This window comes from Ailuropoda melanoleuca, chromosome 12 (genome assembly GCF_002007445.2).
Source record: "Ailuropoda melanoleuca isolate Jingjing chromosome 12, ASM200744v2, whole genome shotgun sequence".
Lineage (NCBI taxonomy): Eukaryota > Metazoa > Chordata > Mammalia > Carnivora > Ursidae > Ailuropoda > Ailuropoda melanoleuca.
Window position 1 is genome coordinate 37,237,140 of NC_048229.1, and position 14,267 is coordinate 37,251,406.

A 14,267-nucleotide genomic window follows, 5' to 3' on the forward strand; every position below is an offset into this window, starting at 1 on the left:
TAGGGGAGGGGCCCCTCTCCCCCCTCCCCCCACCGCATTCCTCTGACGTCTGGACCTCGCGACCCCGCCCTTCAGTGGGACCCGCCCCGCCTCCTTCCGTCGCACGGATCACGTGTCGAAGGCACTGCGCCGACCCCGCATCTGTGTTCCGCCTGCCTTTTCGGATCTTCCCAGCGTGACCGCGAACTGATTTAGATTCCCGTCAGCCCGCTTCCAACTTTCTTATCTCCCCAAATCTGCGAAACCCACCAGTCCTGTCCCACTCTCTCAGCGCCACTGACCCCATTTCAAACTTAGTTTCGATGAGGGATCCTATTTCGGGAACCCCCTCTGAAGATTCCGAAGCATCTTTGGGGGAGTCGCCCCTATTTCTCACGACTCTGTCCTAAGTGCAGTGTCTCCCCTCCCATCTCCAAGAGGCAGCCCCATAACGCGGGAACCTGGTTCAGCCCCCGGCCCCGCTCCTAGGTTCCGGCTGTTGGGCGTCGTTGGACCCTAGAGACCGAGGGAGGGCGTTATCTTCAGGGTCTCTCTACCCCGTCCCCAGGGAAGGCAGGCCCGCCGGACAGTTAGAACACCAGGACTCCCCTTTCAGGAGCGCGAGCGCTGTGCCGGGTGCTGTGGCTGGTGCTTGGTAGGGGGCCGGCCTCGTTAAGGCTGAGGGAGGGACCACCGCTCCCTTACCCACACAGGACTTCCCCGCCGGAAAAAGAGTCACGAGACTGTGACGAGCCGCAGAGATCAGGGCTGTCGCGTGAATACCACTGGCCTGAGCGGTCAGGGGTTACCACACGGCAGGCTAGGGATCGGGACTAGTTGGGACAAGGAAGGCTCTTCAGAGCTGAGACTGCTGGGTGGACACGAGGACTGATTCCTCCGATAGGAGGGGTGGTGGACAAAGGATTCTAGATGGAAGGGCCTGCACGGGCAAAGGTCGAGAAGTGCATGAAAGGTCCTTCCCTTTGTGCAAACTGAAAGGCGCTCTTATGGCTGAATTTAGAGGTGGAGCGGAGCGGTGAAAGGACGCCGGCGAACTTGACAGGGTCCGAAGACCCTCGGCAGCGGCAAATGGTTTTCTACTGAAAGGGTTGAGTTTGGGTTATTAAAACTGCTCCGGCGTTGTGGGTGTTCGAGGTGGAGAATAATAAGTTATAGAGGTGGGGACAGAGCCTCACTGGCAGCTGCCCCTCTGCCTCGCTATAACACCCCCCCCCCGACACCACACACAGCATGTCAATAAATACTTTGGGTTCGCCAGGCCTCCGCTGGTTTAGAGGGTGACCCCGCCTCCAGAGACGCCCGAAAGCCTATTTGCGCTTGCGCTCTCACCTCGGATCCCTTCCTAGACTGCGCCAAAAGAGTGCCTGCCGACTTGGGGCGGGCTTTCCTTTTTCACCCAATCAGAGACGACCGGTGGTCCTACGACCCTTTCCACTCTTCATTGACTAATCGGGTAGAGACGCAGAAGATGGGCATCTGCAATAACCACTGGAGAGAGGCAAAAGGGAGGGGTTTCCTTTTCTCCTTGCGGAGTGGCGCGAGAAGGTAGTCGTTTTGACTGAACACTAAGAATTTTCGGTTTGATGGATTAGTGAGGAAGCCAGTGAAAGTGGGAAGAAGGCGGGGCTTTTCGGGGCGAGTGGGGAGCGTCGTTCCTATCAGGTGCCCCAAGGAAGGCCAGGCTGTGCCAGAAATCCGACCTATCAAATTGGAGTTTATTTTAAGGCGGCGGGGTCAGCCAGATGACTGGCAGAAAGCGATCGCCTATAAGGAGTGTCCCAGACAAACGAGGGCGGGCCCGTCTGCAGAACGGCGTGGGCTGTACCCAATAGGCGCGCAAGGCGTGCGGAGGCTTCCCCTCCCCCCTTGGCGGGACCAGTGGCTCCCCCTATCGGGTGGGGGCGGCGGGTGACGGGCGTGTCCCTCCCCCAATGAGAGGCGGGGGGAGGCGGGTTCTGCGCCGCCATGTCGCGGAGGCTGCTGCCCCGGGCGGAGAAGCGGCGTCGGCGGCTGGAGCAGAGGCAGCAGCCGGACGAGCAGCGGAGGCGGTCGGGAGCGATGGTGAAGATGGCGGCGGCGGGCGGCGGAGGCGGCGGTGGCCGCTACTACGGCGGCGGCAGTGAGGGCGGCCGAGCCCCTAAGCGGCTCAAGACGGACAACGCTGGCGACCAGCACGGAGGCGGCGGCGGCGGCGGTGGAGGAGCCGGGGCGGCGGGCGGCGGCGGCGGGGTGAGGCCAGGGCCCTAGGTGTCGGGGACGGCCGGGAAGGGACGGAAAAATTTCCACCTTGAGGGTTTTCATTTTGGGGGGGCGCCTCTGCGCACGCGCCCAGGCCCTCACGCCGTGACGGGGTGGGGGAGGGGCAGGCGTTGGGCAAACGGCGGGGTTTGCGCGAGGACAGGAGCTTGCGCGTGCGCGGTATTCAGAGCTGGGGGTGTGGGAGGCGGAGGAAGGAGCTCGCGTTGCGGGTGGCGCAGTGCGCAGGCGCCGCGGGCTGGCGTGTGGGGCCGGGCACGCGGCCGGGCCGTTTTTTTCCCCTTTATCGTTTAATTCACTGTCCTTACGCGCAAGCGCACTTCTGCTTGGGCCTCGTGGGCGAGCGGGGGGGGGCATCGCGTGAGCGGGAACGGGTGGGTGGTGGCCTTTTCCGCGCCTGAGTGGGGAAATCTGGCCGATCGCTATTTAATCTTTATAACGTCATGGTTTGTGTCGGTACAGGAGTTGATCTAATTTGGGGATATTCCCCCAAAACAGAATATGTCCCCATTTTTGTGGGCTTTGAAAACCGGAAGAAAGGGGCTTGTGAAAGGCCTTTTTTGCCGTTTGGGAATTGAACTAAGCTTCGGAACCATGACAAGTTCGCTTACAATAAATATCCTAGGGTTAACTGGGTGCAGTTGGTTTGGTGAACCAAAATGTTCCCTGAGGGTGGGCGTTTTGAAAGGGATTCGAGATCTTTGGTCTCCTAGTCGGAAAGGACCACCATTTGTTCCTCCTGGCTTGGAACCCATTCCCTCCTTCCTCCTCCTCTCCTGTTCAGCCATTTGCAGGAGTAGCTGTGATTTCTAGTGTTTTAACGCGGCAGCCCTTGTTGCACACATTTTAAAACTACTTGAACTAAATCTTCCGACTAAATCTTTTGTATGAGGTACAGGATGGTATTATAATTCGGAACTTGTAGAGCTGAGGTAAATTTGTTTAGATCATACAGCTAGTGATGGGGGAGGGGCTGGGATTAGAATTTATGGGCTATGGAACTCCAAACCGCCGAGCTGGTAACCATCAGGCGGGTGTGCCTCCTGTGGTTTGTGTGGCTCATTCCTGAAATAGAATCCAATTCTGCCCCTGTTCCATGGACTTCTGCTTGGTGGCTCTCAAACAGGAGGTTGGGCCCAGAGCCCAGGAGACATGGAGAAAGTTACTTTCCTCCTGATTCCCAGAGGCTTCTCTCTGTGTGGGTGGAAAGATACTTGTGAGGGAACCATCTTGGTTTTTAGTGATACGGGTTGGAGTTTCTTTTTTTTCTGAGGGACGTTTCTCATTTTGATTTTCCGTAGTCTAGCCTAGGCAGTATTTTCCACCACAGATTTTGGTGGGTGATTAAAGACTAAAGTGGCTTTCACAGCTTCTGCGGCATGGGCTTTTTTACCATGACTGATCCTGGGGGTGAGTGGTGGGAACAGTAATGCTTGGCTGGGCTTGTTAACACAAGGGAAAGAGCAAAGAGAATGTTGTGATTAAGACTGCAGCAGAAAACTGTTTGAGCCCTTCCTGCCAGTGCTGTCCCCTTTCCATCCCAATCTTCCCCCCCCCCACCCGTTTCCTTGACCAGTGGGAAGAGAAAAATTCTAAGAGGAATGTAAGGTATGGGGCATGCCTTGTTTTCCATTCTGCCTTCCTCAGAAGCTACAGCAAGAGGTATAGGCAAGTGGCCACCCACTCGGGGCCTGAGCTCTGCTGGCCCGAAATCCTTTTGGGGTGATTGGTTTGTTATTGCCATCCCTTGTCTGCCCTGTGTGACACTTAAGTTTCTTTTTATTTATTTATTCGACAGAGATAGAGACAGCCAGCGAGAGAGGGAACACAAGCAGGGGGAGTGGGAGAGGAAGAAGCAGGCTCATAGTGGAGGAGCCTGATGTGGGGCTCGATCCCATAACGCAGGGATCACGCCCTGAGCCGAAGGCAGACGCTTAACCGCTATGCCACCCAGGCGCCCCGACACTTAAGTTTCTTATCTGATTGGGTCTCCAACAGCACAGAGGGCAGTGGGCCACCATCTTGTACAGCAGAAAATGAAGTTATGTTCTTGCTTCCTTTCTCAGGAGAACTACGATGACCCACACAAAACCCCTGCCTCCCCAGTTGTCCACATCAGGGGCCTGATTGACGGTGTGGTGGAAGCTGACCTTGTGGAGGCCTTGCAGGAATTTGGACCCATCAGGTACTCCGCCCAGAGACTATGGGTTGGACATAGAAGTCAACTCCTTGGTGTCCTGTGCGTCCTTAGTTTTTGGTTGGGAGTGGCATGGCCAGTTTGGCCCAGGGTCCTTTGGCTAGGTCCTGGGACTCCTCCACTCCTGGATTTTACCATTATAGGTTGGGTTAGGTTATAGCAACTTCCATGTCTTTTTGTTTTGTTTTGTTTTCCTTTTCTTTGATTTTTTTCTTCTAGCTTCTAGCGTGCGTTCTCTCATTTATCGAGTATTATCGTCACATGTTAGGTACTGGGCATACAGTAGCAAATGAAGCTTTTGGGCTCCTCCCAGACAGCTGCCCGCCCAGAGTGATCAATACTGTGATAGGAAAGCCCAGGAGACCGTGGGAGGCATCTGACTCAAGGGAGGAGGATTCAGGAAGGAAGGCTTCCCAGAGGAGTTGATGCCCCAGCTACATCTCTTGCCTGTTTTGCCACTTAGGGTGCAGGGTGTTCAGGTCAGAGGAGTCCAGAGAGATGAGTCCATTCAGGGAAAGTTGAACGTCATACTCTTGTCTCTGTTCCTGAGAGGACTGAAACATGTGTTCTCTCTGCCAGTTATGTGGTAGTAATGCCTAAAAAGAGACAAGCGTTGGTGGAGTTTGAAGACGTGTTGGGGGCTTGCAACGCTGTGAACTACGCAGCCGACAACCAGATCTACATTGCTGGCCACCCAGCTTTTGTCAATTACTCTACCAGCCAGAAGATCTCCCGCCCCGGGGACTCGGATGACTCCCGGAGTGTCAACAGTGTGCTTCTCTTCACCATCCTGAACCCAATCTATTCCATTACCACGGTGCGTGCCAACACGCTTTCTTTTAGATGCTTTTGTGAGCTCTCTCTTCCTTTTATCCTCTCCCGAGCCAGATTGACCTGCCAGTGCCCTTTCATCTTGGCTGTGTGCTTTTTACAGGATGTTCTTTATACTATCTGCAACCCTTGTGGTCCTGTCCAGAGAATTGTTATTTTCCGGAAGAATGGAGTCCAGGCCATGGTGGAATATCCTTTGCTGGGAAAGGGGTGTTCTTTGAGGTGGGGGCTCTCACAAAGCTCTGCAGGGGTCCATCCTTTCAACCATCACGGAGCTCCTGATGGCTGCCAGGTGCCAGATCCCTTCCTAGAGCCCCTAGTCTGATGGGAGGGATCGTTAATGAACAGTCTGGGGTGTAGTATGAAAGCTCAGAGTCTAAAGTGCCAGGGAGGGGAGTAGCGACCAGCAGATCCGGCAGGGTAATACCCTGTTGCCATGAGGAGATAGGAGCTGGTATTCAGGGCAGAAGAACCGGTCTCTGTAAAGGTCCTCACGGGAGCAGGAGCATAGTGTTGGAGAAAGCAGAAGGCTTCACGGCTGACAAGGGGGAGAGAGTTCACTGCCGGCATTGGAAGCAGTGAGCAGGGCATCCAAGGCAGTGCTGTGAAGCACATGGTCAGGGTGTGGTGGGAAGCCCCTGACGGGAGTTCTGGGCAGGAGCATCATCCGGTTGATGTTTCAGAGTTTGTGCGGGTTTAGTCACAGTGCACAGCATGAGAGGGAGAGGACTGGGCAAAGCCTGGGGTGGTGGCAGAGGGAGTTGGCCGCCACCTCTGAGCTGGTGGGGTTGGGAGTGCAGATGACAGAGGAACTCTGGACAGTGAGTGTCCACCCAGGGCAGCACTCCAGCCCCTTTCCATGCGAGTGGCTAGTGACTGTGGGCAGTGAACTAACCCCAAAGCTCACATGCAGTATGGTCTTTGGGTGCTCCTTCATCCTCCCTTTCTGGGACTACTTGAAGCCCTTTTCAAAGAGCACCTGTTCGGGGCTTTCCTTAACTTCACCCACGTTTGATTCTGTGCAGAGTGCCCAGCGGGCCAAGGCCTCACTCAATGGGGCTGACATTTACTCGGGCTGTTGCACTCTGAAGATTGAATATGCGAAGGTAGGTGTAGGAAATGACTGCCCTTGTCAGCTTCCAGATGAGCTGGGGCCTGGCTGATTTCAAGCTTTGTCTTGTCCCTGCAGCCCACACGTTTGAATGTGTTCAAGAACGATCAGGATACTTGGGACTACACAAACCCCAATCTCAGTGGACAAGGTAATCCTGATGGCCACTTTGTTCTAAACACACCCGCCTTGCCTTCACTCGACTAGTGCACTTCATAGACCGGGGCTCAGGGTTATGTAATGCCATTGGGCTCCCTGTGGACATGGGAGGGCCGGGAGGCAGTTGGGGGGGGGGGCGCACGGTCAGCTCTTGGAAAAGATGCTTCAGTGGGAGAGGGTGAATGAGGGGGCCTCTGTAGGTTCAAGCTGCTGCTGGGGGCCCTTTGACGTGGCTGAGGGTGTAGAGCCAGGGCAGAGGCTTGGACGGGTTGGGGAGCAGGGCCTCGCTGAACACAGGATGTGGCGATGGTTTATAAACCAGTAGCAGCTCCCAGATGGATTCTGCTGCTGTCCTTCTAGGAGCCTGCCTAGGGTCACTGACTCTCCATTCTCGCTGGGCCAGGAATGGTTCTTTTGCTCGCCACTATCCAGAGGGTCTGCTGGGGGAAGGGCGGGGGCAGACTGGGGAGGTGACGAGGGCGCCCAGACCCTTGGAGCAGAGCCTTTGAGCAAGTTGACCTTGTGGAGGTGAGACACCCTGGATTGGAGCAGGGCGGACACGCCTCACCTCCCTTGTAGCGGGGACTCAACATCTCTGCGGGGGGCCCAAACGGACAACCCCCTTCTAGACTCTGTCAAGAATGGTTTGCCTTGGATAGGAGGGAGAGGTCAAGGATTGCCTTTGGAAAAGCAGCGGCACCCCCTCAGCAAGACCGTCCATCTCTGTCTGTCTTGGTCTGATACGTCGGACTAGGCCACGGGCTGAGGGAGGAGGCCGGTTGCTGACCTCTCACGGGCCCTGGGAGGCCAAAGGCCCCCATTCCTAAGCGGGCCTGTCTTGCTCGCCCTCGCAGCTGGGAAGCAGTGGGCAGGGTGGGCTAGACTCTTCCCCAGGACCCTCACGGTGGGCGCTGTGGGCCTGGCCGCCCCTCCAGAGGTCAGAGGCAAATTGGTGACCGAGTGAATGTACCAGAGCGGGCAATGGCATTACATGACCGCTAACAGAAACATGGCAACCAACCATTTCTTCTCCAAGGAACATAAATAGAAGATGTGCAGACCGGCAGGGGCTAGTGGCAGGGGCTGGCTGTGCATTGGTTTTGATGCCTCTCAGCTCTGGCCGCCCCAAGACTGGGGGGCAAAAACGAGAGCTGAGGAGGTGGCCTGGAGTGAGGGCGGTGCTTCGCCACCCACGGGAACCATACTTCAGCGGCTCTGCCTCTGCACATTGCTCACCAACACACAGGGTAGAAAGCACTAGCTCTTCCTGGAGAGAACAGAACACGCAGCCTGCACCACGTCCCCAGAAACAGCCGCAGACTTGAGCTCACTACATCAAGAACACCACACCGCGCTCCAAGGAACAGCTACAAGCACAGAGACAGAGGCAGACAGAGACAAAGAGAGAAAGAGACGCAACATGGCAGCAGACACTGCTTTCTTATTAAACATTAAAAAAAAAAAAAAGTCAAAATCCAAGCAAACTTGAACCCGAGAATGTACACAGAAGTAGGAAACACAGAGAACAGAGCTCTCCCAGCCAGCCAGCGGCGCTCTTTTCGGAGAACGTTCATAGACTGAAGTAGATTCCATGGGCCTCCAAGACAATAGGATCCTCTCTCCATTCCTCGCCATATGGGTTGTTTTTTTGTTTTTTGTTTTTTAAGTCCTTTGGTTTGGGGAGGGCCTTTTTTTTGTTCTTTTCTGTTTTGATATTTTTTTTCTGCAGTCATCGGCTGCCAACATTATCTGCACCAACTGGAGATCAGAAACCAAAAAAAAAAAAAAAAACTTAAACCACAACAAAAAAAAAAATCAAAAAAACCAAAACAGACCTAAAACCAGACAGCCAAACAGCTCAGAGGTACACAGTTACCTGCTGGCGGGTAACCGCGCGCGCTCCCAAGGCCAAAGCGCGGGCATAGTGGGGCCACTGGCACACTTCATACCCAGGAGACACGCACACGGAGCGCTACACAGCCAGAAGCACCGCACTGCAGCACACAGTGTGAGGAGCTGACAACACGGAGGGACACTACCCACTTCATACACCTTTATTTTCCACTTTCTGGTATCTTCTGAGGACAGAACATCTGTGAGCCATTTTTGATTTAATCGAAACATTGACTTTTAAAACAATTCTTAAAAAAAAAAAATTGTAGCGGATGTGTACCGTAACTTGTATTTATGACTGTAAAACCATGTGATGCAGGGTCGCAGTGTATGTTTGATGGGACGCCATCTTTCAGAACTGTGCTAACTCACTGTTGAAGCGTCCAATGGTAAGAGAAAATACAGATTTGTTTTTTGTGACAAATGGACATTGTACTCTGTACTTCTGCTGTAAGTAGCCCTTTTCCATCTTTGTAATGACTGATTGTTGAAAACAAAACCCAGGCCGGGTGGCAGGAAAGGGCAGTGGTCTCGAGCCCTGGGTTTTGGAGTCAGCCAGACCTGGGTTCAGATCCTGGCTCGGCCGCTGACTTTTGCTTTGTGACCTTGGGCCAAAGTGTCTTTTAACTGCTCAGTTAAAAGTTGAGTGCTCAGGTTCCTTATCTGTAAAACGGGGCTAAAAATAGTACCTACCTCATAGGGTTGTTGTGAGGAATTTCCGAAGCGGTGATGTCTGTAAAGCGCTTCGCACAGTGTCTGCCACTCAAGCGCTAAATTCATGTAGCGACTATGAATTGCAGCGGGGGTCTGGGGTGGATCTGCGCCATTGTCGGGGTTTGAGAATGTCAATGCCTTGTACATGACTGTTCAATTGAACTGGTTCTGATGTTGCCCTGCTTGTCCTTTCCCACAGTCCCTCTTCTCGGGTTGGATGTGACGTGGGGGAGGGAAGGGGGAGTGGCAGGGAAGACCAGGGTTGAGAAAGAAGGGGCCTAGAGAGTGGGACCTAGAGCTCCTAGAACCTTAGGACTTTGGGGGCCAGATTTTATCTTTGTGCCCTGCCTTTCCTTGGTGGTTTTTCTGCTCTTAACTCCTCTCCCTTTATTGGGAGTTGTTTCAGAAATCTGTTCTTGGCCTCCATAACATAGCAGCTTCTGTAGCCTCTGCAGGTTCCCCCGACGGCCCAAGAGCTGGGCTCCCAGTTTGGGCCAGGGCAGGATAGAAAGCGAGCCCAGAAGCTGGCCTCATCCTTCTTAGAGAAAGGAAACCAGCCACTTGGCATGGGCAGGGGACGGGAAGTGGGCTCTAGCCTTGAGGCTTGGGCTTCATGCCCACCCTGGGTCAGGCCACAGGAAGGAGGCCCCAGCAGCTCTGATGAGGAAGGGTGGGTTTGCCTCAGGCTTGCAGGAACTGAAGGTCTTTGAGATTAGCCCCTAGTCAGGAGGGTGACCCCCTTTTTTCCAGGTTAGCCTCTAACTGTTTGCTCTGTCCACAGGTGACCCTGGCAGCAACCCTAACAAACGCCAGAGACAGCCCCCTCTCCTGGGAGATCACCCCGCAGAATATGGTGAGGGCAGGGGGTTCCCCTCCGTGGACTCCCGTGGCTCATGTGCCCCTGCCCGCCGCCCGCCGCGCAAATTCTCACCCGTCCTCCCTCTCTTTCCTTCCCACCCCCCAGGAGGGCCCCACGGTGGGTACCACAGCCATTACCATGATGAGGGCTACGGGCCCCCCCCACCTCACTACGAAGGGAGAAGGATGGGCCCACCAGTGGGGGGTCACCGTCGGGGCCCGTCGCTACGGCCCCCAGTATGGGCACCCCCCAACCCCCTCCCCCACCACCCGAGTATGGCCCTCACGCCGACAGCCCTGTGCTCATGGTCTATGGCTTGGATCAATCTAAGATGAACTGTGATCGGGTCTTCAATGTCTTCTGCTTGTATGGCAATGTGGAGAAGGTGAGCCTCTGTTAGGTCCGTTGCTTCTCTTTGTAGACCTAGTGGGCCGAGCCTTGTGCGTCATGGTGGGGGAAGGAGCCTGGCTAGCAGCAGGCTGGTTCCGAGAGGGTGACTCACAAAAGCAGGCGACCGGCTGCAGACGTTTCGTTTGGTCCTCACCGTGGGTTTGTTGTTGTTTCTTCATCGGGGGGGCATTAAGCAGGACTTCTTCATATAAAAGTACTAATACTTAACGTCACAGGAATGTGATTTACAGAAAGTCTGTTGTGGCCAGAGATCATTGTGTGAGGATTTTCTTGAGAAAACTTAAGATGATTTGGCAACACTGGGCCTTCCTGCCTTGCCTGTGGGACAGGTGGCTGTTCACCTCTGACCAGGTGGCTTTTTTCTCCATAACCCAGCCGAGTCCTGGGGGCCTCCAAGCTCACAGCCCCTGCCTTAGCAACCAGGAGTCAACGGCAGTGGCAGTCGTAGCACAGGTTAAGTGTGCTTTCCGTGTGCCAGGCGCTGTGGAAAGGACTTGATGCGTAACAACTTGCTTGTTAACTAGAATCTTTGATGAGACAAGTTGGGGCAGTCAAGGCACAGAGGCTAAATAGCTTGCCCAGGTTCACAGACCTTTATGTGGAAGCAGGGCTTCGTGCTAGAGAAGCTGGCTTCAGCGCTTCTGTCACCATGTTCACTGCCCTGAGTACTGTCACCCACGGTGGTGTTTCCCATCGTGGGCCGCGCTGTAGAACATGTGCATCTGTTCACAGACGTTGGTGGCAGTGTCTGCTTTGTTTTCTCAGTGTGCCCCCCCCCCGTTTTTATTGTGCTTCATTAAGTGATGCACTCGTGGGTCGTGTCCTGAGGTGAGAAAAATACAGCCTGGTGCGCTGAGCCCTTCCTGTGGGTCACACGCACTTCTCTGTGCTCCTGATTCCTCATTCACAAGTGAGGAGATGAGGAAGCCTCGCCCTAGAGACAGGAGTTCCTCGCTTTTAACTAACTCAGAAGGGGTGGGAGAAGGTCCCAGGCAGCCGGGCAGGAGCACTGATCATGATTGGTCTCCTCAAGGTGAAATTCATGAAAAGCAAGCCAGGGGCCGCCATGGTGGAGATGGCTGATGGCTATGCTGTGGACCGGGCCATTACTCACCTCAACAACAACTTCATGTTCGGGCAGAAGCTGAACGTCTGGTAGGTACTTAGTCTCCTCAGGCTTAGGAGTGTTGGAGAGGAGCTGAGGGAAGAAGGGAAGTGTGGAATGGGGCCACTCTGGAAAGGGCCCAGCAGAGGAGCACAGCAAGGCTGGGTGCTTGTTGGGGCAGGAGTGGGGTGTGGCGGGAACGTTCCCCGACGTTCAGCTGAAGCAGTGGGAAGAAATGTGTTGGCCTCGCCTCAGCTGTGGAGCAATGTCCCCTGAGGCACACACCGTCTTCAGACAGGAGGGCTTGGGGTCTGACAAAGAGCTCCCCTTCCCATACAGTGTCTCCAAGCAACCGGCCATCATGCCCGGGCAGTCCTACGGGCTAGAAGACGGGTCCTGCAGTTATAAAGACTTCAGCGAATCCAGGAACAATCGTTTCTCTACTCCAGAGCAGGCAGCCAAGAACCGCATCCAGCACCCTAGCAATGTGCTACACTTCTTCAATGCCCCTCTGGAGGTGACTGAGGAGAACTTCTTCGAGGTGGGTGCAGTGCAGTTGGTCCCTCACCACGGTCATCTGCATCTGAATGAACCATTTATTTTCCGAGTACCTATTGTACCATGGCTCTACCAGGCCCTGGGTTGGGTCCCGGGGATGCAGCAGGGACCAGGATAGACAGGCTGAGAATGGCACCAAAGCTCTAGGCACAGTGAAGTTGGTTGTACTGTGTGCATTGTTGACAAGCTAGGATGGCTGCTATTTGCTGGAAAAGGTTTCTCCCTGTCTGGGTGAGAGTGGTGAACAGAGTCCAGTCTCAAAACATTCACGTAGTCAGGCCCTTCCGTGCCTAGATAACATCAGAAGGGAGGCTTCTGTTCAGGCCTCGTCAGAGGAAACTGGGGCATTGAGTGGGGGAGGAGCGCTGACTGGCAGGATTGGACTTCAGACATTGTTCAGCCCGAGATGTTCTCTTTGGTTGAGCAAACATTTGTTTAGTGCCAGTACGCCCAGATGGGGATTTTATAAAGCAGTTTCTACTATAATGGTGATAGTTAACTGTAGTAGAAACATAGTAAGAGCGGTGTTTCTAAACCTTTTTTGGGTCTTGGTGGGGGGCACCTTAGAGAGTATGTTGTGTGATCAAAGTTTAGAAAGTCCAGAAAAATGTAGGTACTCTGTCACAGGCTGCTGGAGTCCTGCTGCATGGTACTCCTGTTTCTGAATCTGTTTTCTATCTTGCAGATCTGTGACGAGCTGGGAGTGAAACGGCCATCTTCTGTGAAAGTATTCTCAGGCAAAAGTGAGTAAACTGCCCCCACCTTCTTTCCCCATTCCTTGGTTGTAGGTGGGTGGCCCCCTGCTTCCTGCTCAGGTCAGCCAAAAACTGACTTTTCGTTCTGATCAGGTGAACGCAGCTCCTCTGGGCTGCTGGAGTGGGAATCCAAGAGCGATGCCCTGGAGACTTTGGGCTTCCTGAATCATTACCAGATGAAAAACCCAAGTGAGTATCTGTGTGTCCTGTAGTCGTGCCCCTTGTGGCCTGATGGTCGGCTGGCTTCAGGCCAGAGCTGTCCTTCCTGCCATCAGCATAGGGCCCCAGAGATCGCTTCACTGGTGCCGACATGGGCAGGCGGGACCTGGTCGCCAGGAGATTAGCCGGATGGTCCCCATGGGAGGGAGGGCCAGCCTAGCTGCTTGCCGCCACCCACTCTGCCAGCCTGAGGATTACTGAGACTCGTCCTCCAGGGGCTGGCGTTCTGTGCGTCAATAGCTGCCAGTAAACACCCAGCACTGTTCTGTTGCAGAGGCTGGCTCAGATGGTACCCAGGAAAGGGGCTGATCTGGCCAAGCGGGGAACATCTGCCCACATGGGCCCTGTGTCCCCTGAGGAGCTGGGAATGGGATTCCCCATGGAATTGAAGGCAGGGGGAGAGGAAGTGCCTTCAGTGTTGGGCTTGTTTGTAAGTCTCATGTTGGGCAGTGACCAGTTAGATCCCCACAGCTGAACTGCAGAAATGGAGGGGGCTGGGGTAGTTGGTGCCTCCAGAGGGGGGGGACCCAGCCAAACCTCTCTGTTCTCCTTTGCAGATGGTCCATACCCTTACACTCTGAAGTTGTGTTTCTCCACCGCTCAGCACGCCTCCTAATAGGTGCCCAGGAAGATTCCCATCTGAGCAGGAAAACATTTCTCTTTCCTTTATGCTGTTTTTTTTTGTTTCTGGGTTTTTTTTCTGTTTTGTTTTTGGTGTTTTTTTTTTTTTTTTTTTTTTTGGCAAAAGTTCCTGTATTCCTTTTTTTAAATGCTAGGTTAGTGGGCTTAACCATAACGGAAACGCTGGAAGTCTGGAGGGGGAGGGGAAGGGGACCTGATATCTCCCAAGATTAACCTTCACTTTTTAAAAAATTACTGTACATGTGATTTTTTTTTTTTCCTGTTCATACATTTGTGCTGCCCGTGTACTCTTGGCACATTTCAATAAAATTGTTTGGAAAATAAACATTGTGCTTCCTGGGATTCCAGGGTGTGTCCGCTTCCCTCCCACCTGGTCTCCTGCTGAGGAGCAGGCAGGCCGGCACATAGCTGCGGGCGCTGGGCAGACACAGGCCCAGCCTGGGAATGCTACTAGGAATTGAGTGTGTTGGGGAAAATTTGGGAGGGCTGGTGGCGTTCTTCATGGGCCCTGCCCAAGCAAGCCGAATCTAGTTGGAGAGTCACTTAAAAAGTAAATG

The 14,267-nt window shown here is 54.2% G+C and overlaps 1 protein-coding gene and 1 long non-coding RNA gene across 2 annotated transcripts in view; one reads left to right on the forward strand and one right to left on the reverse strand.

Annotated features, from left to right (window-relative positions):
- Nucleotides 1-1,572, reverse strand: part of LOC109490908 — a 17,438-nt gene extending 15,866 nt beyond the window's left edge. The window contains exon 1 of the long non-coding RNA XR_004629134.1: nucleotides 1,330-1,572. This is a non-coding gene — a long non-coding RNA (uncharacterized LOC109490908). The remainder of the gene's footprint in view (nucleotides 1-1,329) is intronic.
- Nucleotides 1,573-1,965: 393 nt separating this feature from the next.
- On the forward strand, nucleotides 1,966-13,684 carry HNRNPL (heterogeneous nuclear ribonucleoprotein L). Its single transcript, XM_034672711.1, is given in 15 exon segments — nucleotides 1,966-2,229; nucleotides 4,323-4,441; nucleotides 5,033-5,270; nucleotides 5,388-5,473; nucleotides 6,294-6,390; nucleotides 6,474-6,546; nucleotides 9,943-10,014; nucleotides 10,126-10,240; nucleotides 10,242-10,272; nucleotides 10,274-10,405; nucleotides 11,465-11,586; nucleotides 11,876-12,077; nucleotides 12,780-12,837; nucleotides 12,943-13,038; nucleotides 13,626-13,684. Coding segments are annotated over 15 exon segments (1,764 nt in total).
- Nucleotides 13,685-14,267: the final 583 nt, after the last annotated feature.